Raw genomic sequence first — 24,711 nt, 5'->3', positions numbered from 1 at the left:
AATTTTTTTGTGTTTATAAAGATTTAGTAAATTTTATAATTTTTTAACAGAAGCTTGTAAACAAATTTAGATGGCAAATGAATTTTTGTTTATAGTTTTTAAAATTTTATAAATATAAACTAAAAATATTGTAAATATAAACATACATTAGACCATCTCCAACGGTGAACCAAACCCAGCATAAAATTCAAATTTTGATGAAAAACCTACTTTTTCAAGCTCCAACCGTTGCACCAGATTGATATCAAAATGAGATTTCAGCAAAAAAAGTATCAAACTGAGAACGAGACACAGATTTTACCAAATCACTGTTACTAACCGTTGAAAGAGGTACACCGGTCAACCAGTAAAAGATTCAAACAGTTCAGGAAAAAAAGTTCAAACCGTTAAAAATAAATAAATAAATAAATAAATTTGCCTAACCGGTCAACCGGCCGGTCGACCACCCCGGTCGTCCCGAAAAAGTTCAGAAAGTTCAAAAAAAAGTTCAGACAATTCGCAAAAAAAAAAAAAAAAAAAAAAATTTGCCTAACCGGTCAACCGGCCAGTCGACCACCCGGTTGTCCCAGGATAGATTTGGTGAAAGGTGAACCGTTGGAGCGAGTGGTATCAATTTAGTGAAATGAGTCATTTTTTACTCAAATTTATTGAAAAATTTGAGTCACCGTTGGAGATGCTCTTACCAAACATGTCCTTAGCATTTGACTTTGACTAGACTTATATATATATATATATAATTTTTCTCTCTAACATTCAAATTTGATCTTCACTTAAATTTGTCATTTGTTTTGTAATTTTTTTATTTTCTTTAATTTTATTGCCTTAATTAAGAAATTGCTTTATTTGGTTGTTTCTTAATGGGTTTGGATTCAGTAAGTCCAGATGCACAACGATTTTCAAAAAATGAGATATAAATGTAAAATAAAATGGAAATATAAAAAAAACAAAACAAAACAAAACAACACAACACAATAAAAAACAGAGAGTAAAAAAAAAAATTGCAAAATTATGCGTGTGCAATTAATATGCATTAGATTGTGCAAATAAAACTTGTATCTTTATCATTTTGTAATTATATTTCTTACCCACCACTTTTTTTTTTTTGAAATTTTCCCTAAAATAAATATTCTCTCCCACAATTTATCTCACGTTTGTAATCCTAACACAAATATTAGTCTTTCTTTTATTATAAATAATGATTGTAAATTTTACAACTCATCAGCTTTTGATTAATAATATAGAACTCATTTGTAAATTGTAATTCAATAAATATGTAAAAGAGCTCTAATGTGCTTACTTTTCCCATGTCTCCTTTTTTCAAAAACTTCTGCTATTCTTAAATTAGATTTCACTCATAAATCTGCTAGTTTCCTCTATTATTTTTTTCTTTTCAAGAGATAATATACAAATATTATGAGACTTGCATCAAATTAAGCATCCAATTATATATATATATATATAAATAAAAAAATAAAAGCAAAAGTCCAACAATTCATTAGGCAAAGATCCACATAAAAGCAGGAAAAAGTCAAACTCCTAACCTCCTATGAGGTGGTGTAGGGATTTTAGATGTTTACATCTAAAAAATTGCACCCTGCTTTCAAATTCATCAACCAACTGCCCTAAAAGTATTAATCTTATCCCTTAAAAAATATTTTATATTATTGATCCAATTTTATATTTTTTTGATATTAATCTTTTTAAAATTTTAAACCCATAAACTAGATTTTATTTTATTTTTTATTTTTTTTCTTTCTGTATGTTCCAATTCTAGATTTTTTTTATTTATTTATTTTTTCTGTACTTGTGCCATCCCAACCTCTCCCTCCCCAGTTAAATATCTCAACTATTCTCTATCCAATTCCTGGATGGATCATGAAGAGTGAACCATTGTTAGAAAGTCTCTTTTAGAATTTGATAGTTTTGAAAAACTTCATCAATTTTATGAAATTTCAACTCAATACATTGATGAATCATAAAGGCCAAGAGACTGGTGAAATTTCAACTACATTTGTTTTCAGTTAAAAAAAATACTTTTTGATTAATTAAGCCCAGAACATTTTAGTTGGTTGGTTTCAACTTAGTAAGCTGACAATTGAAAAAATAAATAAATAAACTTTCTTACCAGGATCCGCCCTATTTGATTAACCTTTTTAGCAACTACTTCATACTTCAAAACGAAGAAGGTAAAAAAACTATTAAAAAAGCATATGCCAAACAAGCCTTTAGTCATGTAGATACATATAGGCGAACACGAAGGTAGTTAGGCGTGTGACATTAAACTCAATGCCTAAAAGTAATATAACTCGCTTTGGTTTTGTTTTTGTTTATTAAACAAAACTAACAAACAAAATCAATAAAGGTACTGCATGGAATAATGAAGCAATTAACCAGTTTCCTGCTCAAATTCATCACCTTCAGACTCCTCTGCATTGTCAGCTTCATCATCATCTGCACCATTGTCATAGTCCTCTTTATCGATATCAACCGTTGTCCTCCCAATCACAATTAAGTTGCTATTTGTCATTCTGATTTCATTGCACTGAAAAAGAATAAATTTATACCCATGTCAGCAAGCAACAAACCAGTCACAAAAACAAATTACGAAAATCTGCACATCACGATCATTCTGATGAATTTTTATTTTTTTGTGTGCATATTGATTCCTAAGTTTTTTATGTAATGAAGTTGAAATACCTAATACATCATCCAATCACATGCATAACATTCGCACTTCTGATAATTATATGTGAAATGGGGCTGTCTGATTCATTATTTGCATTTTGATCCATGAGTACTGCCAAACTGTTTCGAAAAAAGAGTCATCTTGATGTAGGTCTGCCTCTGGCCTAGATCAACCTAAGTTAAATAAAGTCTCTATTGATCTGCCTGAAAAATCAAATATGAAATTTGCACACCTTAAAGTTCATAGGATGTAAAGTTATATACTCTCTACACTAATACACTCATATATGCAGATGTCAATTCCATATATGGAATGGAATGGAATGTATAAGCAGCAAATCCACTGAAAACACATAGGAGAGGGCATTTCGGCAAATATTTCTGGCAACTGCTTTACTCTTTAATGAGCAGAAAGAAGTTAAGGGACCGGTTTTAAAAATCTGAATACTTATAAAACTAGAAAAACAACTAAAAACCTATCTGGGCTTTGATTTAAGAAATTAAAACTTATTTTAATGAAGAAGTGAAACTAAGAAATCACCAGCGCAATGGATGCAAACTCTAGAGTCCACAAGGTAACATTAGAAGCTTCAATTCTTTCCTTAGTCAAGCACAGAATTCACAAGTCAATATTCAATGTACAACAATAAATTTGTTGTTTCATCCCTTATTTACAACTAGATTTGAAGGATGAGATAAGAATACCACTGAACTTCTATGTAAGAACATCGAACTCGAAGCAACTTAGTACATATGTGCATGAAATATAAAAGTTTAACTAGGAATAAAACATTCATACAACCATAAACTGTTTTTCCCACACATGCCCATTGCATTTTCAATACGAAGCTTCAAACTTTAGATGTGAAAGAACATAGTCCTTGCAACTGCATAATTCTGATCCAGTTCCAATTTTTTTTTTAATTTACTTAGATTGATCATCTTCATTGGAAAAGTTTAGTAATGCCTCATTTGCAACTCATTTTTGATTCAGCAGCATAATCTATGTTTCTTGCATTATATAACAGTCACAAAGTGAAATAAAATTTATCGATATCCTCCATAAATTACTTCTAAAATAACAAAAATGGATAGGTGACTATAACTCATTGGCAATCCACCCTCACTAACGTCTTTTAAAAGTTTCCAAATTTAATTTCTTGTTTATGAAAATTGCTTCAACTAACAAACTAGCTCTGGCCATCCATCAGATGTTCATCTTTGAATATTCACCTAACAAGGTGGTAACCACCAATTGGTTTCATTTTTTTTCAAAAGCAACTATTTTGAATTTATACTTGATGTTCAAATGCAAATTACTGCAATGTGATGATGCCTACAAAATTATTTATAAATGCCCAATCCCTGTTCAACCATCAAATATCTTGTGATTCTTATTTGACACACTCACAGGCTAGGAAGCAGAGACTCCAAAATGGGTGTCATGTCCGTGTCAGTTGGACAGCACATGGCATGGACACTCGTGTCCATGCACCGGAGACACCCATGATGTGTTACTTCTTTAATTGTTAATTTTTGTAAGATAAGTTGGGGACATTTCGCGGACATGTGTATCCTATGTCTGGACACACCTCAGATCTATGTGCCCTAAATTTATATTCATATAAAGTGTAAATATATATAGTGTTTTTTGTTTTATTCCCGCCACGTTCATATTCTAATTTTTTTAAAATCATTGTGTTCCATGTTCATGTTCATGTCCATGTCCGTGTTTCTTTGCTCATAACTTTATAGCCACTAAATCTTAAATCCAATGCAACTCGTGCAATTATTATCTATTCTATAGCTTCAGTGTTAAAACAGTGCGAAAATCCATCTCCACAAAGTTTTGAGTCTTATCTATTTAATTTGGACAAATAACTGGGTTCTTGGAGGAACACCTAGGAAAAACTGTGGACTAACACATAGCAATTTAGGGGACAATGAAGTGCTGAATCATCTCTCTCTTTTATAGGAAAAAATAAGCTACTCTTATGATTTTGGTACTAGGTGTCAAACAACAGCAACCTTTCAACAAATTCTTGGTCAAAATGAGCACAGCATAGGTACCAAAAATGATTAAAAGATATAGTTCTTCCTTCATCTTATGTTGTGTGGACATGTAAAAAGTCATCTTAAACACAACCACATCCATTAAAATTCATCAATTTCCTCTGCTATGATCATTTCAGTAGATCCAAACTATTGAGTAGTGTTTGGGTCTTCCTTCAAAAATGATTACAAAATATGGTTCTTCCTTCGCCTTATCTTGTATGTACATGTGTAAAAAGTTGTCATATATACAACACTATTTTTGCATTCTATCCATGCTTGTATATATGCAAAGTATATGCACAAGTTTATGCATGTATACACAAGATGGCACACAACTCATAAGCTTTGTCATGCTTTTTTATTTTCCAATAATGCCCATAAAATAACAACTAACCTATTATTCATCATTCATCAAATTAATTAATTGTCCAAAAATTTAGATGTAATTTGCACTCACCACTAGTATATATGTGTATATAGCAATAACCCTCAGAACCCTGAATCGCTCCACAGCAATATCACAACCATAAAAAGCCCAACTACATTATCATAATTTACACACACACACACACAAAAAGAGAGAAATCAAAGAAACTACAACATGGAATCATAAGTCTTACTTGTAACCCCAATTCTAAATACCCGTACAATCCCAAAGTAATTTGAATTCACCCAGATACCTGAGGTATAGCAAAATTATATGTGGATTAAGAATAGGTCATCTTCAATCCTTCACTTTTTCTTTCATCAAATTTAAATTTGATGAAGAAGTGCTCAAAATTCATCTCCAATCGTTTCATCAAATCAAAAGAAAAGACTTTATCAAATTAGAATTTAATGAAAATTTAAAAAGATGAAGTATTATAGATGATTTTTTTTTTTTTGTTAAATTATACTTTGCCCCCTTTATATTTGGCCATTTTTCCACTGTGGCCCAAGTTTTTTCCAATTTATTCCTAAAATTAATTTTTGTTCAAAATTACATAGAAAATGTCATGATAACTGTCATATAATATAAAAAATATATATATTATTACATTAGAATTTGAGCTTATGCCAAAGTAATTAGTTATATATAATAAAATATTTTTTTATAACTGTCAATGTATCATTTCTTGTATGTAAAAAAAACTGGCTTGTTTGGTTTGTATTTGAGAAACATGTTTTGAGATAAAAAGTACGAAAATTTGTTTGGTTTGATTTTTTTCAAAAGATGTTTTGAAAAATTATTTTGAGAGAGAGTTTTGGAAAAAGTGATTGATTTGATGTGTAATGAGAGAGAGATTTGTTTGGAAAACTTGTAAACCAAACAAGTTTTGGAAAAAAAATTTGAAAAAATTTGTTTGGTTTGACTACTTTTGAAAACTTATTTGTAGAGAATTTTTCCCAAAATTTTTTGAGAAACACAAACCAAACAAGGCCACTTTGGGATGATTTTTTGACTTTTTACGAAAAGATGTGTAAAAAGTAGAGAGAAGAAATTTTTAACTTTTTTTGTATGAGTTGTTAGCTTTTTGATTTTTTTAGTGACTTTTTTGGCTTTTTGACTAAAATAGCCGCTTGCCAAACGAGGCCTAAGAGTAAATTGGAAAAAAACGTGAACAAAGCCAGAAAAACATGAACTTCATAAGTCAAACTGGGAAAGTGGCCAAACTTATATCGGCAAAGTATAATTTACCCTTTTTTTCATCAGATTTGATGAAAAGGAAAATTTTGATGAAAATTTAGTTCATATGAAATCAAGCTTTCTGCTCAGACTTGAAATCAAATTAGATGAAAAAATTGGTGAAGGATTGGAGATGGTCTTACACAGCAATAACTCTTAACAGTGTGAGGCATTGAAATTGTGCAACTCAAAACTCACAAATTTAGGGTTAAGTGAAGCAATGAAGGAATGGATCTTTACGCATACTACTACTTCACATACAATCAATAGAATATGAGTATGTGTACATATGAATACGAACAAGAAAAAGACCTTGTCTTCGAAATCGGACTCTTCCTTGGCGAGGAGGAGCTCGTCGTTTTGGGGCTGAGGCCACTGAGCTGGCAGCAGAAACGACGTCGGAATCATCGTCGTCGACCATGGGTACTGAGTCATGAACGCCGGGTACTGTAACATCTCTCTCTCTCTCTCTCTCTCTCTCCCTCTCCTTCCTTCTCCTATTCAAGATTGTGTCTTCTGCAATTTCTTGATCAAAATAAAATTGAATAAAATGAAGGAATATACAACTATTTTCATGTTTGTCTTTTTATACAAATTTTATATTTTATATTTTTTAAAAAAGTATTTCAAATTAATTTTTTTATTTTTGAAAAAATTATTTGGTTGAGTTTTTCAAAACTTGTTTTTTTGATTTTTTTTTTGAAAATTTTAAATTTAGTACGATGAAATAAAACCCAATAAGATATTTTTAAATTTTATTTTTACTCTCGAAAAATATATTTGAAAATAAGGTTTTTATTTTCTTTATTAAATTATTATTTTTGAATAAAAAAATAACAAATCAAAAAATTCAATTAACAAAGTTTTTTAAAAAGGCTTTTTTTTTTTTAATTGAAAGTTTTATCTATGTAGGCAAGTCAAGATGGTGAATTGAATTTTTACTCCATCGGTTCCAAAATATTGATAGCTAAATTTAACCTTTTTTTTAATAGTATAATTATGGCTAATGCACCAATAAATTTCAAAATAGAATCTTTTGCACTATTTAGTCCTATGTTTAATCTTATGAACCAATAAGTCCCATTTGATAAGTAAGGAGAGTTTTGGACATGATGTTAGCGTGTGTTGCCTCATTTGTTCTGGGGTAATATTGGGATTGTACAATATTGAATTGACAAATGTACTCAAAAAGTGTACTGTAGCTTTTTTATTTTTTCCTCCTATGCGATCATCGCGGAAGAGATGAACACGGTAACATTTAGAATGGCAATGTAAATCCGGTGAGGATTGGTGTGTGTGCTAATTTTTTGAGTTTGTAATGTTGAACCCCTATTCGTTGTGAATGTTGTTTCCACTCCCACTATACATTTGGCCATAGGTACATAGCAACAAAATTGGACCTCCATACCTACAAAACAAAAAACAAAAAAAACAAACAGAGCTTCCTCCCCTCCCAGATCCTCCATTAAAGAATAAATGAAACAAAAACACAATACACCACAACATGCCAACATCCCACAAAATCATCCACCCAAAACCCCCAACAAAAAATAACCGCTCTTGGTAAATACAACAACCCAGACTAATGTCAGAAAATCGCCTTCGATCACCGCCGGTACCAGAAAACCATAGCAAAACCACAGACTTTCAGGCAGTAAGACACGATTTCCATGTTGTAAGAAACCCACATCAAAAAATGAAATTTACTACACCTTAAATCACTGTCAAAAACACACAGAAAAGTGACAACGTAAAAACGTTACCCCCTCCTCTCCTAAACACACATCCAATACATCAGCAAAGTAGAATCCACCCTAATCCCATCAAAAGGGTAAATAGGTAAACCCTCACTAGAACAAACCAAAAGGAAATATTCCTTACTAGCTAAATATAACCAAATGGTTTATAAGAAAAAAACACAGTACTAAGGCCAAGTTTGGCATGATTAAAAAAAGACAAAAAGTCAAAAAGTCACTATCCTATTTAAGTCACATCATCTTATTTAAGTCACATCACCTCGCTAACACATCACTTCAAACCTAACCCAAACCCAACTCATATTTCATAAAAAGTCAAAAAGTGCACTTATTTAGTCTTCCCAAACTAGGCCTAAATGGAGCAACATTTCTTCAATTGGGATTTACTGATAATTTTTCTTATAATTATTATATTTTTAAAATATTAAATTTTTAAAATTACCTTTTAATTTAAAATTAAAGTAGAAAAAAAAATTTAGAACATCAATTTTCATAATTATATTTTTTAGAATAAATTACACAGACACCCCGTTGAGGTTTTCGTTTAATACAAATCTCCCTTAACATTTAAAAAATTACACTTATCCATCTGTCAGATTAAAATTTTGTCCCTTAGCCTTTATACATATAAAATAATAAAATAATACAAATATTTTAATCATGTCATTTCAATAGAAATAACAACCATCTTCTTTGGTTTAACTAATACAAAAAAAATATTTTTAAAAAATTTTTCCTATTTTTTTATTTTTATTAAATTTTTTAATATTTTAAGCAATTTTTTATTTTTGTTTTTTAAATATACCTAATCTAGATGGGCTGAGCTTCTCTCTAATCCGCGATCAAACTGGAGGGTACTGTTGGGTCCGTGGAGGCCCACCACGAATCCCGTTTCCACAATCCGAACTGCTCAATATGCAAACCTTGTCGAGTACTATATGTCTGTAAAAAATCACATTGATCGAGTATTGATAGTTATCTCATTAGATCAGATTTTTGTCAACCATTTATTTTTTTACCGTTCATTTTTTTTATACAAAATGATTTGATCATGTGGTTATTGATATCCGATTAACGTGATTTTTTATAAATGTATAGTACTCGACGAGTTCTACACATTAAACGATTCAGATTATCGAAACGGGACTCATGACCAGCCCCCACCAACCCAACACGATCACGAATAGAGGGAAGCCAGTCCCAATCAAAATATACTTAAGAAATATAATATTTTGTGTTTTTTTCAAATTCACCAAATAAAAAAAAAATATATATATATATATATATAAACATATAAAAATTCAATACATTATCTTTTTTTATTGTATTCAATGGATTTTTTTAAAATTTTTTGCAAAAATTTTATACTTTTTAAATATATCTAAATTAAACTAATCTAATCTGGGTATAATGGTGAAAATAGAAATGAAAAATTATATTCATATATAAAAATTTATACAAAAAATATCATAAAAATATTGTGATAGTGATATTATTGTAAATATAAATCATATTTATGGGTGTTTTATTTTAAAGTGAAATGTCACCATTAAGCAATATCACTGCGTTTGAAAATTCTATAGAAAATTTATGTTTGTATATCATCACTCAATAAGAATATGTTCAGGTAGAATTTAATAATGGAAAGTTGTGGAATGCAATCTTGATTTTTTTTTTTGTTGAGAAAATTAGTCTAAAGTCCCTCTCTAATTTTTAATAATGGGAGAGGTCCACAATATGATTTTGTGATGTCTAAGGTCCTCACCCACCCCATATAACTCACATATTCTCATTCTCTCTCTCTCTTTCTCATCTCTGCTGCTGCTTCTCTCACCGTCAGCACCTCTCCGCTGCTGCTTCTCTCACCGTCAGCACCTCTCCGCTGCTGCCTCTGATCACACACACACACACACACACACACATTTAGTTCCGAACGTTGCACAGTACCGCCACACCAGATCTACAAGTCTCTCTCTCTCTCTCTCTCTCAGATCTCCTCCAATCAGAGATCTGAGGCCTTTGCAAGTAAGAATTGACCGAATTTAACCATTTGGGTGTCGTCATTGTTAGAGAGAGAGAGAGAGAGAGAGAGAGAGAACCTCAGTGGGTGTGGGTGTTTCTTTAGCGACAACTGAAGAAGTAGAGAGCTTCAATTTTGTCAATCCGCCATTAAATTTGAGCTCAAAGATCCACAAACATTTAGATCCTTTTGATATGTTGGTACTCTGCTCTAAATTGCAAATTACACCTAAAAAGGGACATACAGAAGATAGCTACAATATTTTACAGAGACGAATTATGGAATCAAAATTAACAGGCATAAACAATTCTTGATGTTTGATATTTCACAATGAGGGTGCAATTGTCCCCAATATGTAGTGCTGAGAGTTGGGTGATCACTGATTAGAAATGAATGTCATGCACGAGTTTAAAATGGTTAAGAATCCAAAGATATGTGCCAAAGATATGAAAGATGTGAAGCTTGAATCCATCATGAACTCACTACTCTTACAGCTGCAAATAGGCCAGCAAATTGAACAAGTCAGGCCAAAATGTTGTGCATTATGTGAGTTAATGAAGACTTTATAGTGCGAACATGGAGGGCTGCTTCATATATGTCCTTGGTAAGATCTTTCTTCCTCAAAATCCTTATTAGTACATATTGTATATACCTTTAATAGTTTCAATTTTCTCTGGATTTCTCTCGTTTGAACTCAGAGAAATTTCAATTTTTTTTGGTTTGAACCCAGAGAAAGCCAGAGAAATTCTCTGTGAATAAAGCCAGAAAAATTTAAATTTTTTGTGAATAAAGCTAGAGAAATTTGTGAATAAAGTCAGAGAAATTTTAATTTTCTTTGAATTTCTCTAGTTTGAACCCAGAGAAATTCTCCTTTCAGTCAGTCAAACAGTCAGTCTTTCTCTCTCTCTCTCTCTCTCTCTCTCTCTCTCTCTCTATATATATATATATATATATACATGTATATTGGTTGTTGTTATTGCTTATTTAGGTGATCGATTTTGTGTGTTGCACATTGTGATTGAGAAGGTAGAGAAATTTTTTGATTTAAGCCCAGAGAAATTTTTGCGAAAATTAGAGAAATTCTTTGGAAATTCAAAGAAAATCTCTAGGCTAGAATTCGACGAAATTCTTTGGCCTTTCCAAAATTTCTCTGAATTCCAATCTAGAGATTTTGGATTCCAGTCTAGAGATTCTAGGAAGACCAGAAAAATTACGTGCAGAGAATTTCTCTAGGTTCAAACTAGAGAAATTGAAATTTCTCTAGCTTTGTTCACAGAAAATTTCTTTAGCTTTCTTCACAAATTTCTCTGTGTTGTTTATTTACAATTTTAAATTAGAGAAAATTGTTTTAACAAACCAGAGAAGTCAAAGAAGAAAATAAGCCGAAGAGGGCAACGAAGGAACTTTGTCCCATTCACAATTAGGGTTCTGAATTACATACAAGCACATATGCACACAATAAAATCACAAAAATATACATATATGCATACATATGTATATAGATAGATAGAGAGAGAGAGAGAGAGAGAGAGAGAGAGAGAGATTTTACTTCTATATGAGAAGGACGAAGTGAGAGTTGATTCCAAGGTGTAATAATTCTCTTTGCTTTTGAAACCGTCAAGTGAGAAATATCTAGAGATTGGAATTAGGAAGTGGGTTCTTGAGAAAAGCATTATTGACGGATTTAGTGAACTGTAGAACATAGTTGAAGTCATTGTTGTGTGCAAGTATTAGGAGAGTTCGCAAAAATTAAGACAGAATAATGGGATTTCTTTGATATTTTGTATTGGATTTTCTTTTCACAATGGATAAGAAAAAGTTGAGAAAAAGAGAGAGAGTGAGTGGTGATGGAGGAGGAGGATGGTGGTGGGGCAGGGAAGATTAGGAACCAATCCATGGAGAAGAATGATCAAATGGATGTGCAAATTCAGTATGAATCTGAGAAGAATCGAAACCTGATCGAAGCGCCATTGAAGCTCTCTCTACCTATCTTCGAATTTGGGATTTCAAAGTTTAGTTTTTTTCCTTCGTAGATTTGACAAAGGCCGTCAGTGTATCAGAACAAGAGCAAGATCTTTATCCTTATCAACTGTCAGTCTCTGTGTTCTTCTCTCCAGGATCGCACTGTAGCAATTTGAGGGAGATATATGGGGGTGGACATCACAAAATAATATTGTGGACCTCTCCCATTACTAAATATGGAAGAAGGATTTTAGACTAATTTTCTCAAGAAAAAATGGTAGGAAAAATGGCATTAGCAATCCAAATGCAATTTGTAATGAGAGAGATCTATATTAAATTGAAAACTCAACGATGTCAGTGTGATTTATCCTATTTTTTATTTACATTAATGTTAATGAATTTGAAAAAAAAAAAAGACAAAATAAAAAACTTATAGTATTTTAGTATTTGAATTTTGAAAATAGACTAATTTTAGGAGATTATGAAAAATGAAATAAGTGATTAATATTTTGAAACGAATAAAATAAAATTTAAAGCAAGTGAAGATGGGGTTTAAAGAATCGATTATAATAAACTTTATTCATAGTACTCGTGTACGGGTCAATTTTGGATTCATTTCGATAATTTAAATTGTTTATTTTTTAGAGTATAAAGAGTAAAACATATTTGTAAAATTTAAGTTGATCAGATATCGTTGACTCTTTCGCCCACTCACATTTGTAATCAGTTTTTATAATTCAAATCATATTTGTCATTTATTTTTTAGATACAAATGTAATTCAATGAAATAGTTAATGATATCTGATCAACTTGATCTTTTATAAGTATATTCTACTCGATATATTATTGTAGACGTCCCCGAACGTCCCGGGAGGGAAATCCCGTTTTGTTCGTTGGGCTCACTACAGTTCGGACTCAAAAGTCACGGTCCTGTATCTAATCTCGCAGAGTGCAATGCAAGACCGATGAATCATCAAAGAGTCCAAATCTGGCAAATCGTTTTGGAAAACAGATTTTTAGAAAGAAGTGTTAAACATGGACTGCTTTGCCAGATACAGAGTCGCCACCTAAATATTTTTATTTTGGGGAAATCTAGGAAACCCTGACTCGTGCCGAAGGCCACGTGTCCGTCATCACCAAAGTTGCCTCGGCTCGGGAACTTAGGTATGATTGGGGAAGGTCACTTCGTGAGCACCCCCGCTCACCCGATCAAAAATCGGCCTCTACTAACCATGATATCGAGTTTTGAAAACATTATGCATTCTTATTCCAGTTATTAGCCTAGATTTACTACGTGATGCGCACAACATACAAGCATAGACTAGATCGCCTGAATTGGAACAACACATCTCATGTTTGTTTATTTTGAAAATGGTTTGATGGTGCTACCCGCAAGTAGGCTAAGACGTAGATTTGCCACCCTCGGGTGGGCTTAGAAAACGTGATGGTTTGCCACTCTCAAGTGGGCTTAAAACTCACAGTCAATGCATTATTCCAATTCAGATAATCCAACCTTCACCCACAGGCATTCAGGCAGGTATATCACATAAGCACATAGCCTCATGGTAAGCATGCTATCATGGCAGTCACTCACACACATGCAAGGATGCTAAAGCATAAACACTTACCGAGTACTCCAAGCCAAAACAAAAGTTATGTTAGAAATCCATGCATGATCCTAACTATGCTGAAATGCCTAATGCAACACATGCAGGAATGCAACTACAATAGGCTCGGCTATTCTAAAGATGGCATGTAAAATGCTACAACTAACAAGTATTCAACTCGGAATTAAAATACAATGCAGTTAGTATGATGCGCCGAGCCCGGTGCATGCAAGACAAATGAATGAATGCAAACATTCTATCATAAGTATGCTAATTGAAACATGCCCTAAACTAACCATCATAAGCTGGTAAATAAAAGGGAGAAAGACGTAGGGTTGGAAGACATACATCACACACACGCACACTTATTACAGCAAATGGCCCTCTCTCGGAGGGTCTGAAAGAATATTACACAATCAAAATAATTATTACACAATTCTAGCTAATTAACAAATCAACTAAGTAAGCAATAAACTAGCATGCAAACTATGTAGAATGGACTGCCTCGGCTCTATTTTGGATGACAATGGATGCATGCGTGCTCGAATCGCCTTTGTCGGGAAATCCATTGCAACGCCTTGCCTCACCTTTGTTTACAATTGATCTTAGAAACTTGCACAAAGCTCCAGAAGGCTGAAACTCCACCTTGGGAAGGCCACCAACCAGTTATTAGCATGGGAGACCACCTGCCGACCACCCTTTGTGGTGGAGACCAAAGAGGGTGGTCGGCCTGCCAGAAAATCTGGTCGGCCGACCAATTTCCACCTCTGGTTTCTGGTTTTTCTACAACAAAGGCAAGAGAGAGCAAAGGCAATGTATTTTCAACAAATGTGTGCATGACCACTCTTCCCGTCCTTGCACAAGCTCAAGGGAGTGTATGTCCTCGATCCTCATGCCACCAATCACGCATCTCGATGCATGATGGCCGAGAAGTCAAATTGCACGACTCGATGTGAAATGAATGCACATATAAGTAAGTAAAGCCAACAACTCTATCATGGACAGTCAAGAGTGTCGGTGACCGAGAATCGAGGCACGTTTCGTCACTTGGAGTACGAAACGTCCCTCGTTTCCCGTGTTTGGACTAAACCCTACTCCAAACACAATGCAATATGCATGACATGCATGAATGCAATTCTAACATGCAACCTAGATGCAAATGCCACTGAATGACGCAAACATACAAGGGATGACATGCAAACATGCTACTAGCATACACAATGCTATGAAATAATCAATGGCATACTCAATGCAAGACGATTCTATATGGCATACGCATTGCATATGAAGACTAACAAACACAATGAAACGAACAAGGCATACACAATGCAATGATCAAATCATGCAACAACGTGAACTAAATGGCATACACAATGCAAGATAGACTTAAACCAACATGAGTGGACCTCAGTCACACTCACATCAGTGGCCATATGATGAAAATGAGACAACCGAAATACATGCAAACATGCACGGATGTAAAGGACCGAACCTAAGGCACAACATGCAACTCTAACAAAGCATGGCAAAGGATGAAATATGGCATAGAATGGCACATGATCCAGCTCTGAAATATGATACATAATGGTCCTGAATCATGCAAACACTTCACACGATGCATGCTAAATGGCCCGAATACCGAAACTAGTGAAGTGCGTTACACTAGAGGTACACAAAGCAATGCACAAATGGCAAAACCACCCCCAAACAGACCCTAGGCAGGTCCAAGACAGTGGCAAAATGGCCTAAAATGATGGCTCAAGGTGCATGGAAATGAAGCTCATTCAATGGTCCGAAAACGAGGCATTTATGCACAACTCTCAAACGCATTTAAAGAGTGGAAAATATGACAATATGGCATGCATGTAAGCTCTGGAATATGATGTGCAATTGTCTCAAAACATGAAAACACCTCAGCATATGCATGTAATAGACCTCGAAACTCAAAGCTAAGCATGGATATTGAACCACAAGCATGCAAAATAAGTCTCATTCGACCATGAGACCCAAAAACAGAGCTAAGGCAGTCCAAAATATGCACAAAACCAGTTTAAGACATGGCCAAAAAGTACTAAGAAAGATGGCCAAAACACCATGCCAAACAAGCCGGTGAACCATGATTTGCACCACAACTGTGTGAAACGCATGAGAGGTCACCAAACCAGCCAAAAACAGAAGTATGCCATGCCAAATAATGCCCAAAAACCCATTGAAACTCAGTCAATGCATGCAAGAATGATGTGTCCCTTTGAAAGGCCAATAAGGGGGTTATTCTACACATGCATAATAAACATTCAACATGGCAAAACCATCTCTGGAAAATGGTTATAATGGCCCTAAAACTCACTGAAATGGGCCTGAAATGGGTCTAGGAAGTATGCAAATAAAGGCCCCTTTGAAAGGCCTTGAAGAGGATTACTCTACACATGCATAATAGACATTCAACATGGCAAAACTACCTCTGGATAGAGGTCATGCAGGTCACAAAACTCATCAAAAATGGCCTGGAGCATGGCTTTGAAACATGCAAATAGGGGCTCCTTTGTAAGGCCAACAAAGCTAGTAAACAAAACAAGGGGTGAGAGGGTCACCCCTCTCTGATTTTGAGGCTCAAAATAGCATGTTAGCCACTAAAAATTCACTGGATTTCAGTGGCTAAAAGGTCAAACAAAGCACAATACAAAGGCCTAGATGCATGGCTCAAAACAAGATGAAAACAAACATGCAAGGGGGTAGATGACCCCCAACAGAAAAAAGAGCTTAAACAAACATGTTTAGAAGCTCAAAACAAGACTTTTTTTAGTTTATGACAAAGCCTAAATATGCTTGCAAACTAGGCTAAAAGATGAAGCAAAATAGTGCTACAAAGAGGGAAATAGAGAGTTACCCTTGTAGAGCAGACCTCCAGCAACTTCTGGACCAATGTAGCAACCCTTCAACCTCTGAGAAACAGCTCTAAGGTGCTCGGATGGATGGTGGAAAGATTAAGCTAAGGGTTGGTGTGTGATAGGCCAAGAACTATGGAGTTTTAGAGGCAATATAGAGATACATGAGGGAGATATATACATGTATGCTCCAGCACTTTTCTAAACCAAGGCCAAGGAGGGGAGGCCCTTCCTTTATAGAGGAGAAGGTCTAAAGCTTCTCAAAGAAGCTTAAAAGCTAGGCCAAACATCCTCCATAGTGTATGGAGGATGTACCAAATGCCTCCCAGCTGGCACAGTTGGAACACACTCAGAGAGAGGAAAAAGCAGATGGCTGGCCGACCATGCCCCCTAGTCGGCCGACCAAGTTCAAAAGGGTTAAGCTCAAAAGGTGGTCGGCCAGCCCATATTGGTGGTCTCCCAGGTGAATGCAACTCAGTGGTGGTATGGGACAAGAAGAAAATGTGGTCTCCTACCCTACTACCACCTTCCTAACAATGAAACTAGGGTCCATGCCAAAAATGAACCCACACCAATGCGAAATGAAGGTTCAGGGGCCAAAACGCGCAGCCGGGGGCCCCGAAAACTGACTATTAAGCATCGAAAGTGGCGTGCGACCACGAAGGTGGTCTCCCGGGCCACAGTGTCCCTCTAAGGAGAGAAAACAAGGTGTGTGCCAAAAATCGGAGCAAACGAAGATAGTTAAGCGGTCCCGAACCAAGGCACACGGCCGACGGGTTCGAAAATTGAAAACTGGTCTCCAAACGGAAAAAATGGCCTACGACCATGAAACGTAGCCTACGGCCACTGAGAGATGGTCTATGAGACCTATCCCTCCCTCCAGGAAGAGAAAACAGAGAAAACAGGACTTGATTTGCAAACCGAGGCAAGGCACGAAAAGGTTCCGAAGCCCGGAGGCAAGGCTCTCAGCCAAGACTTTGCAACCTCAGAACGAGCACAATATGCAACATCACCGAGCGCTCAATTGGTGACGTCTAAGTCTTAAGGTCGGTCAAAAATGGGGTGTCTACAGTTGCCCTTCTTTGGCAGAACTCGAAAGTCATAAGTGACGGGAGTGAATGTTAAAGCCCAGAGATGACCAATTTTTGACAAGGCCGAAGACTTAGACCAATAGGCAAGATAAAAGAGATGCGCCCGCAGGCGGGGGGCAAAATGCAAAATGATATGCGCCAAGTCAAACGTAACTCATTATCATGCAAAGCAGCAAACTGTAATGAAGCAAATATTCACAATAGATGCAACAGTTTTAAGCAAGAATGCAAAGCAACAACTACATTTCATGCAGTAAGAATGTAAGAGAATCACAATTCTTGCTACGTCTCACACGGAGAATATACAATACATGCGCGGTTCGTTTGGTCCAACCAGCTTCAAATGAACCGTACATACAATATCGTGCCTGTAAAAGAGAGAAACTTAACAAGCACAACATAGTTAGCAACACATGTTCAACACTACATCGAATGCAGACAAACATGGTGCCAATGGGAAAGTGCATCGCAATACGAGAGAAGCGCGCGTGACAACGCAAGTTAAGCATGGAGGTATGACAATACCGATGAAACATGCACCACAATGTAAGCGATGTTCATGACAATGCGAGTGGCATGCATAACAATGCTGGATGAGTGCGACTTTACGAGCATGTTTAAAACAAAATATTGAGCAAAGAAATGCAAGCTTCGACGAGGACAACTCAAATCGGGACCTCCGGTTTACCTTCCGGAAGGGTCACAACGTATTCAAAAAAGGATACACCTCGCTCTCGGTGAGTAACGATGAAACACGCATCGAAAGTTGGAGTTGAAGTTCCCGCGCACTTTCCTTGTACTTTATTGAGTGCCAGGGACTCCGATCATCACCAAAATTTGTAGGGAGCTCAAAGAGGCATTAGGGACCACCTTGGGAGGGCCATCGACCAGGTTTGGAGACCACCGACCAAGTTTAGTGAAAGGGGTGGTCGGCCGACCACCTATCCAAAAACAGGGGCAGTTTGGTACTTTTGCACTTGTTTCTTTAAATATACTTGGCCAAACACTTTTTGCTCATAAATTCAGGTCCGAAATTAGCTCCTCCTCCTTCCTAGACCATTTTCTCCCTTAGATCTGCGCTCTATATGCGTTTTCCAACGTCCCACGCAAAGTTGTTTCGCGAAATCTTTCAGTTTTCTTCACTTTGGACCGATTAAAATTTGATTTCGGAGCTTCTTTCCCCATTTCCGCCATTTGAGGTAAGTTTGTCTCAACATTTGGAACATTTTCTTGGGAGTTGACTTTTGTTGATTTTTTCATTTCCCGAGAGTTGACTTTTTCCAATTTTGGTTCATTTTTGCTCCTTTTTGCAGATTTCTCGAAATGACAGGTCATTTTCCTCAGGGCGGAGGTCCTTCATGTGCCGGGGGTGAGCCAGACATTATGTCTCTACCTCCGAGGATTCGGCCATTTATTCCCGAGAGGTATGACCCTCCGGCGCACATCCTTCCTCGGGCCGTTTTCTACCACTTCACCGACTTTGATGAGCGAGCACCTGTAGATCTATTACTGCAGGAGCCAGAGTCCCACCTCTCTTATCAGGCACGAGAGGTATGTATTTCACTTTTACGTTTTCTGCAATGTATTCTGCATTTTTCGTGCATTTCATGCTTTTGTTATGTATTTTTTATCTGCTCGTTCTGAACGCGTTCACACACTATACTTCTGCTTATTCTAGCACACAGCTTATAGCACAGTATTTTGTTAAGTTGACACGCAACTCAAGCACTCAAAGTTCTGAACACACAGCTCACACTTTGATGATGAACACACAGCCCACTATTTGACGGCAAACACACGGTCCACTATTTTCTGAAATCTCAACACACAGCCCAAACTTGTTGATTACGAACATGCAGCCCACTGTTTTTGAAGTCTGAACACACAGCTCAAACACTTGATGTTGAACACACAGCTCGAACTTTGAGATGAACACACAGCCCACTGTTTTGAAATTTGAACACGCAGCCTAAACTTTGATGTTGAACACACAGCTCACACTTTGATGATGAACACACAGTCCACTATTTTTGAAGCCTGAATACACAGCTCAAACACTTGACTTTCTGAACACGCAGCCCATATTTTGAGGTGAACACACAGCACACACTGGTAGAGAGTTGAACACGCAGCCCAAATTGTTGAATTTATGAACACGCAACCCAAATTTTGAGGTGAACACACTACACACACTGGTTGAGAGTTGAACATGCAGCTCACTGTTTTTGAAGTCTGAACACGCAGTCCAAATTTTGAGGTGAACACACAGCACACACTGGTTGAGAGTTGAACACGTAGCTCACTGTCTTTGAAGTCTGAACACGCAGCCCAAATACTTGATGTTGAACACACAACTCGAACTTTGAGATAGACACACAGCCCATATACCTTATGTTAAACACGCAACTCACACACTTCAATTCTGAACACACAACTCATGGCATTGTATCTAATTTAATTTGCACACAGCTCATATACTTTATTTTGAAATTGAATACAAGTGTTCATTCTGAATGCAGGTATCTTCCTGTATTACACGAGGATATGGATTGATCATCGCCAGGAAGTGGTATGCGGAGCTCCCAGAGGCCGTTCGCGATCTGGTTGACCAGCCAGGGTTTGGACCCTTCTACACGGGGATATTACGTTATCCAGCGAGCAGGACCCTAATGGGCGCCCTCATAGAGAGATGGTGGGACACCACCAACTCCTTCCCTTTCTCAGCTACCGGGGACATGACGATGACCCCGTTCGACTTTGCCGTGCTGACAGGCCTTGACGTAGGAGGCTGGCCGATCCCCTATGACGAGTACATGGGTGAGTGAGAGGCTGCCTGGGTTTGTCTGTTGGGAGCTCGCACACCAGTCGACAGATCTTCGGGCCGAGTCCGGTATACTTGGTTTTCCACACAGTTTAGGGAGGCTGTACCCGAGATTCCCGAGGAGATAGCACAGTACACTCGGGGATTTTTGATCTTCCTTTTCGGGACCACTCTGTTCTCCAATAGGGGGAACACCGTTGGACTTTATTTGTTGAGTGCTCTGGTAGACTTATCACAGGTCAGCCAGTATGACTGGGGTGGTGCTGACCTGGCTACCTTCTACTGCTACATGAGTGCGACCTCCCACGGATGGGAGAACATAGTTGGCGGCTATTGGAGAGCCTGGGAGGTACTTTTTGCCCTCTTGATTTTCATTTCTGCTTTTCATTACCTGTACACTGCACACACGGTACACTTTACATTCTGTATTTTGCATTCTGCTCTCAGCATTCTGCATTCTCTGTACATTCTGCATTCACATTCTACACTCGGCATTCTGTATTCTGATGGATATTGCCCTAGTTTCCACAACTATGGGTTTTTGCGTACTTTCCGACGCTAGCCCCAGAGCTTGAGGTGGAGGTGCCTCTCCCGATTCCTTACTCGCTCGTATTCGAGGGCCAATATCGGCCGAGGGCCCGAGAGACTTTGCCCTACCTGCGACAGTTTTTTGACACAGTGCGGACAACCAAGGTAATTCAGAACTCTCAATTCTCCATGTTTTCATCTTTGATTCATCTTGCACATTTATGATTTCTAATCAGCTCATGCATTGGTTATCCGCAGATCACATGGCAGCCCTGGGCGCTCTTGGGTGGAGATACCCGATTTCAATTTGCTGGAGGATGGGCCACTTCTCAGTACAGGATCCTATTTGAGGGGCCCGTTGGTAGGGCCTGGTTTCTGGGGGACCGCTTCATGCGCCAGACTATGGGCTACCCTGAGCAGAGTGTCCCCGCAGCACCTCCAAACGATATGCGGTCTACTGAGGGGCTCACTCCCTAGGATGTCGATAGCGCCATGTTGGGTACCGACGTACTTCTACATTTGGAGGAGGGGGAATACGCGACTTATCATCATACATACTTGATGCCTTCATTGACAGGTGTCCGTACTCCCACGAGGAGGTCTGCTGGCATGCCATCATCGAGCCGGGCCCGGGCTACAGATATTCCTTCAACCAGCAGGGCTGGCACATTGAGAGGTGGGGCTGGACTGGTCCCCCCGATTCCGATAGAGCCTCCTATGCCCGATCACCGATATGTCAGTGATCCTGACTCACCACCGGTATGTTCCACTGCTTTTCATTTACCACTCAGATACTTAGGCATTCATTTATTCATTGATGACTTGAGCTTGTATCTGCAGCCTCCTAGGGAGTATACTGAGGGGTTGCTTGGGTTGGTGGCCTCACTCGAGGGCATGGTCCTGCGGAGAGAGACGCAGTTGTCCATCGTCGGTGTCCCGGTACTCTTTAGTTTTCTTGCATTTATCATACTTCTGATGACATGCTGAACTTGAACATTTCCCTGCATTGATTGACTGTATGTGTAGAGCACATCTGACACACGCCACATTCATGTACTATATCTGCATACACCCACTTTATGTAGTTTTCTTGCATCTGCATTTGATATACATACTTTGGCTGATGTATTCAAATTGCGCTCTTTCTTTTCAGATGCCTCCGCTACATACTGGGCCACAGGCCGAGCCATCCAGGCCTTCTCGGAGAGCTGAGAGAGGGGGTTCGACTCGCGGCCGAGGACGTAGAGCACCTGTCATAGAGGAGGAGTCCAGCGAGAAGGAGGAGTCCAGTGAGAAGGAGGAGCCTGCACATCTCTAGTCAGAGACATCCGCTGGTAGAAAGGATGACTCTGGTTCCGGTTCCGGTAGTGGAGATGATGTCGATGAAGATTCCGAGGGTGGCGACTCCAATTCCAATGATGATGATGGTGCAGAGGTTGTTCCGCAGAAGTGGACGAAGATGGCCTCTTATTCCTGTGCTTGATAGCACTAATGCAACTGTTCCTGCTTTATTTGCCTTTTTTACTAGTAGTTGTAGCACATTGTACATTATTAGGCAGTTTTATTTTCTGTAAAAATTGTACCTTTGTTGTAAAATGTTGTAACAAAGGGAAGCATGATGGAATGAAACAACTTTTGTTCAAAAAAATGTTATATTTTATGTTCTTAGCATCGCATCGCATCATTTTGCACGAAAATGAGATTGAATGGAATTGTGCATTGAAAATTACCAAGTCAGGTAGTGAACCGACGCAACAAACTAAACAACTTAACTTACTAAGAAACAACAAAACCTTAGCAAGTTTACAACTCGATAAGCAAGACACAACAACGTTGAGTAAACAGAGAGTAACAACTCGATATACAAAACTCGACAACTCGACAAAACCTAACGACTCGATAAGCAAAACAACTCGATAAGCAAAACAACAACTTAATAAGCAAAAACAAAAACTCGATAAGCAGGACTTAACAACAACTCGATAAACAAATGCATTTCGGATGATCTGGGTGACGGAACGTATCCAAAACTGAGGTAAACTCAAACCTTCAACACTCCCGACGCATGGAAATGCTAGGAACTCTCTTCTAGAAGCTAGGACAAGACCAAAGCCCTACTTCTCTCTATGGCCGACCACCTAAGGAAGCTGGCCGACCAGCTTTTTTTCATTGGAGACCAAGGGGGTGGTCGGCCTACCAGAAAAGGTGGTCGGCCGACCACCTGGTTTGGCAACCACCAGTTTTTCGACACGTGTCCTCCGAACAGTGCCTTATCCTCTTTAAAAGTTCTAGCCTCGTGGTTCATTCATTTCATCTCAGTTTTGCATCAAAACAGAGGCGTTCCTCATCCAAAATCTCACAGCTTGGATTGCTTCTCTGGATGGCTCGGAAAAGTTGAACTTCTGGGGCTTTGGCTTGAATGCACTATTCACGCTGGGCCGTACTCCGCTGCATCTTCCTTTCCTCCATGCCGCGACAAGGTTTTGGAATCCGGTAACACACATTTTTAGTTTTAGCGGGCAAGAGATGTGTCCTACTTTCGAAGATTTCCAAGCTTTGATGGAATCCGAGCGCAATGAGGAAATCTTGCCTCAACTCTGATTTGGCCACGTCCAAGCCCTAGGACGAATGTGCGGCCTCACTTTGCATGACGCTCGATCATTGATTCACAACGGGGAGCTGGACATTCCAAGCTTGGTTCGCTGGTTTTCTGATCCTGGTGACCACGATAACCATCATTGGCAGGGCTATCGGCGACACGAGCTTTTCCTATGCTTGCTATCTCATTTCTTACTTGCCCCGGGCTCCGGTGGATTCAGTGTCCGGTTGATCGAGGTTGCCCAAGGTTTAAAGGAGGGCAAGAGCTGCATTGCCATGACATTGGCTGAGACATTGATGGGCTTAGACACTTTTCAGCGCCAGGAGACGGCTAGGCTTGCGGGGAGCCCACTACTATTGCAGGTAATGTTTTCCACCCAATCTCACATATGTATTGCTCACATCACTCGGCCCTCAGGCTTGGTTTTTCTCACAAAACCCTTTTTTTACTTTTCTCTCATCGTACATCTCTCTATTCTTTATTCTCTCATTTTTCATCCCATCCCAGGTGTGGTTGATGGACAAGTTACAGATTGTGAAGTCTTGCCCAGCATACTCAGCTCGCGGCTACTTTTTTCGACAACGCCTGGTCGATCCCCTAGATGAGGGGTGGTGGTACAACTGGATGTGCAGTTTGTCTGCAAACCGCATCGCTTGGCGCTGCCCTTGGCACAATCTGCCAGCAATGAGTTACAACATGACCCATCAACCTGGGATTCAATTGATTGACATGACACACTGTGTCTTCTATTTTTCGTTCCAGTTCCAGCGCCAGTTCGGACATGATCAGACCTACTTGCCAGAGGGGATAGAGTACCCTGTTGCATTCCCAGCCCGAAGCGCACAGCTTGCTCGGTATGCCACAGCATGGAGGACTAGAGAGCTCCTGGCCCTCGCTCCCACTTTCAGTTGCACTTTGTCTGATGAGTGCTTGGATTGGCTCAATAAAGAGGCACAGAAAGGGCCCACTTTGGCATCAGAGGCTTCGACTAGCTCTAGGAGGGGGTGCAGGAACACCTGACTTATCTATGTCCCG

General features: G+C 38.1%; 2 protein-coding genes across 2 annotated transcripts; one reads left to right on the top strand and one right to left on the bottom strand.

Annotated features, from left to right (window-relative positions):
• Window positions 1-2,211: 2,211 nt before the first annotated feature.
• Window positions 2,212-6,946, bottom strand: LOC114322952 (transcription termination factor). Its single transcript, XM_028270417.2, has 2 exons — window positions 6,719-6,946; window positions 2,212-2,542 (listed from the first exon to the last, which is right to left on the bottom strand). The coding sequence occupies exons 1-2, from the start codon at window positions 6,860-6,862 to the stop codon at window positions 2,387-2,389; spliced, it is 300 nt and encodes a 99-aa protein (XP_028126218.1). The 5' UTR covers window positions 6,863-6,946; the 3' UTR covers window positions 2,212-2,386.
• Window positions 6,947-21,086: 14,140 nt separating this feature from the next.
• On the top strand, window positions 21,087-22,651 carry LOC145823448 (uncharacterized). Its single transcript, XM_082922975.1, has 4 exons — window positions 21,087-21,242; window positions 21,336-21,836; window positions 21,918-22,016; window positions 22,231-22,651. Exons 2-4 carry the CDS (start codon window positions 21,570-21,572, stop codon window positions 22,393-22,395), a joined length of 531 nt encoding a protein of 176 aa, XP_082779101.1. The 5' UTR covers window positions 21,087-21,242; window positions 21,336-21,569; the 3' UTR covers window positions 22,396-22,651.
• Window positions 22,652-24,711: the final 2,060 nt, after the last annotated feature.

Source organism: Camellia sinensis, chromosome 4 (assembly GCF_055761805.1).
Source record: "Camellia sinensis isolate YWXY chromosome 4, ASM5576180v1, whole genome shotgun sequence".
NCBI lineage: Eukaryota > Viridiplantae > Streptophyta > Magnoliopsida > Ericales > Theaceae > Camellia > Camellia sinensis.
This window is presented reverse-complemented; position numbering and strand designations above follow the sequence as displayed.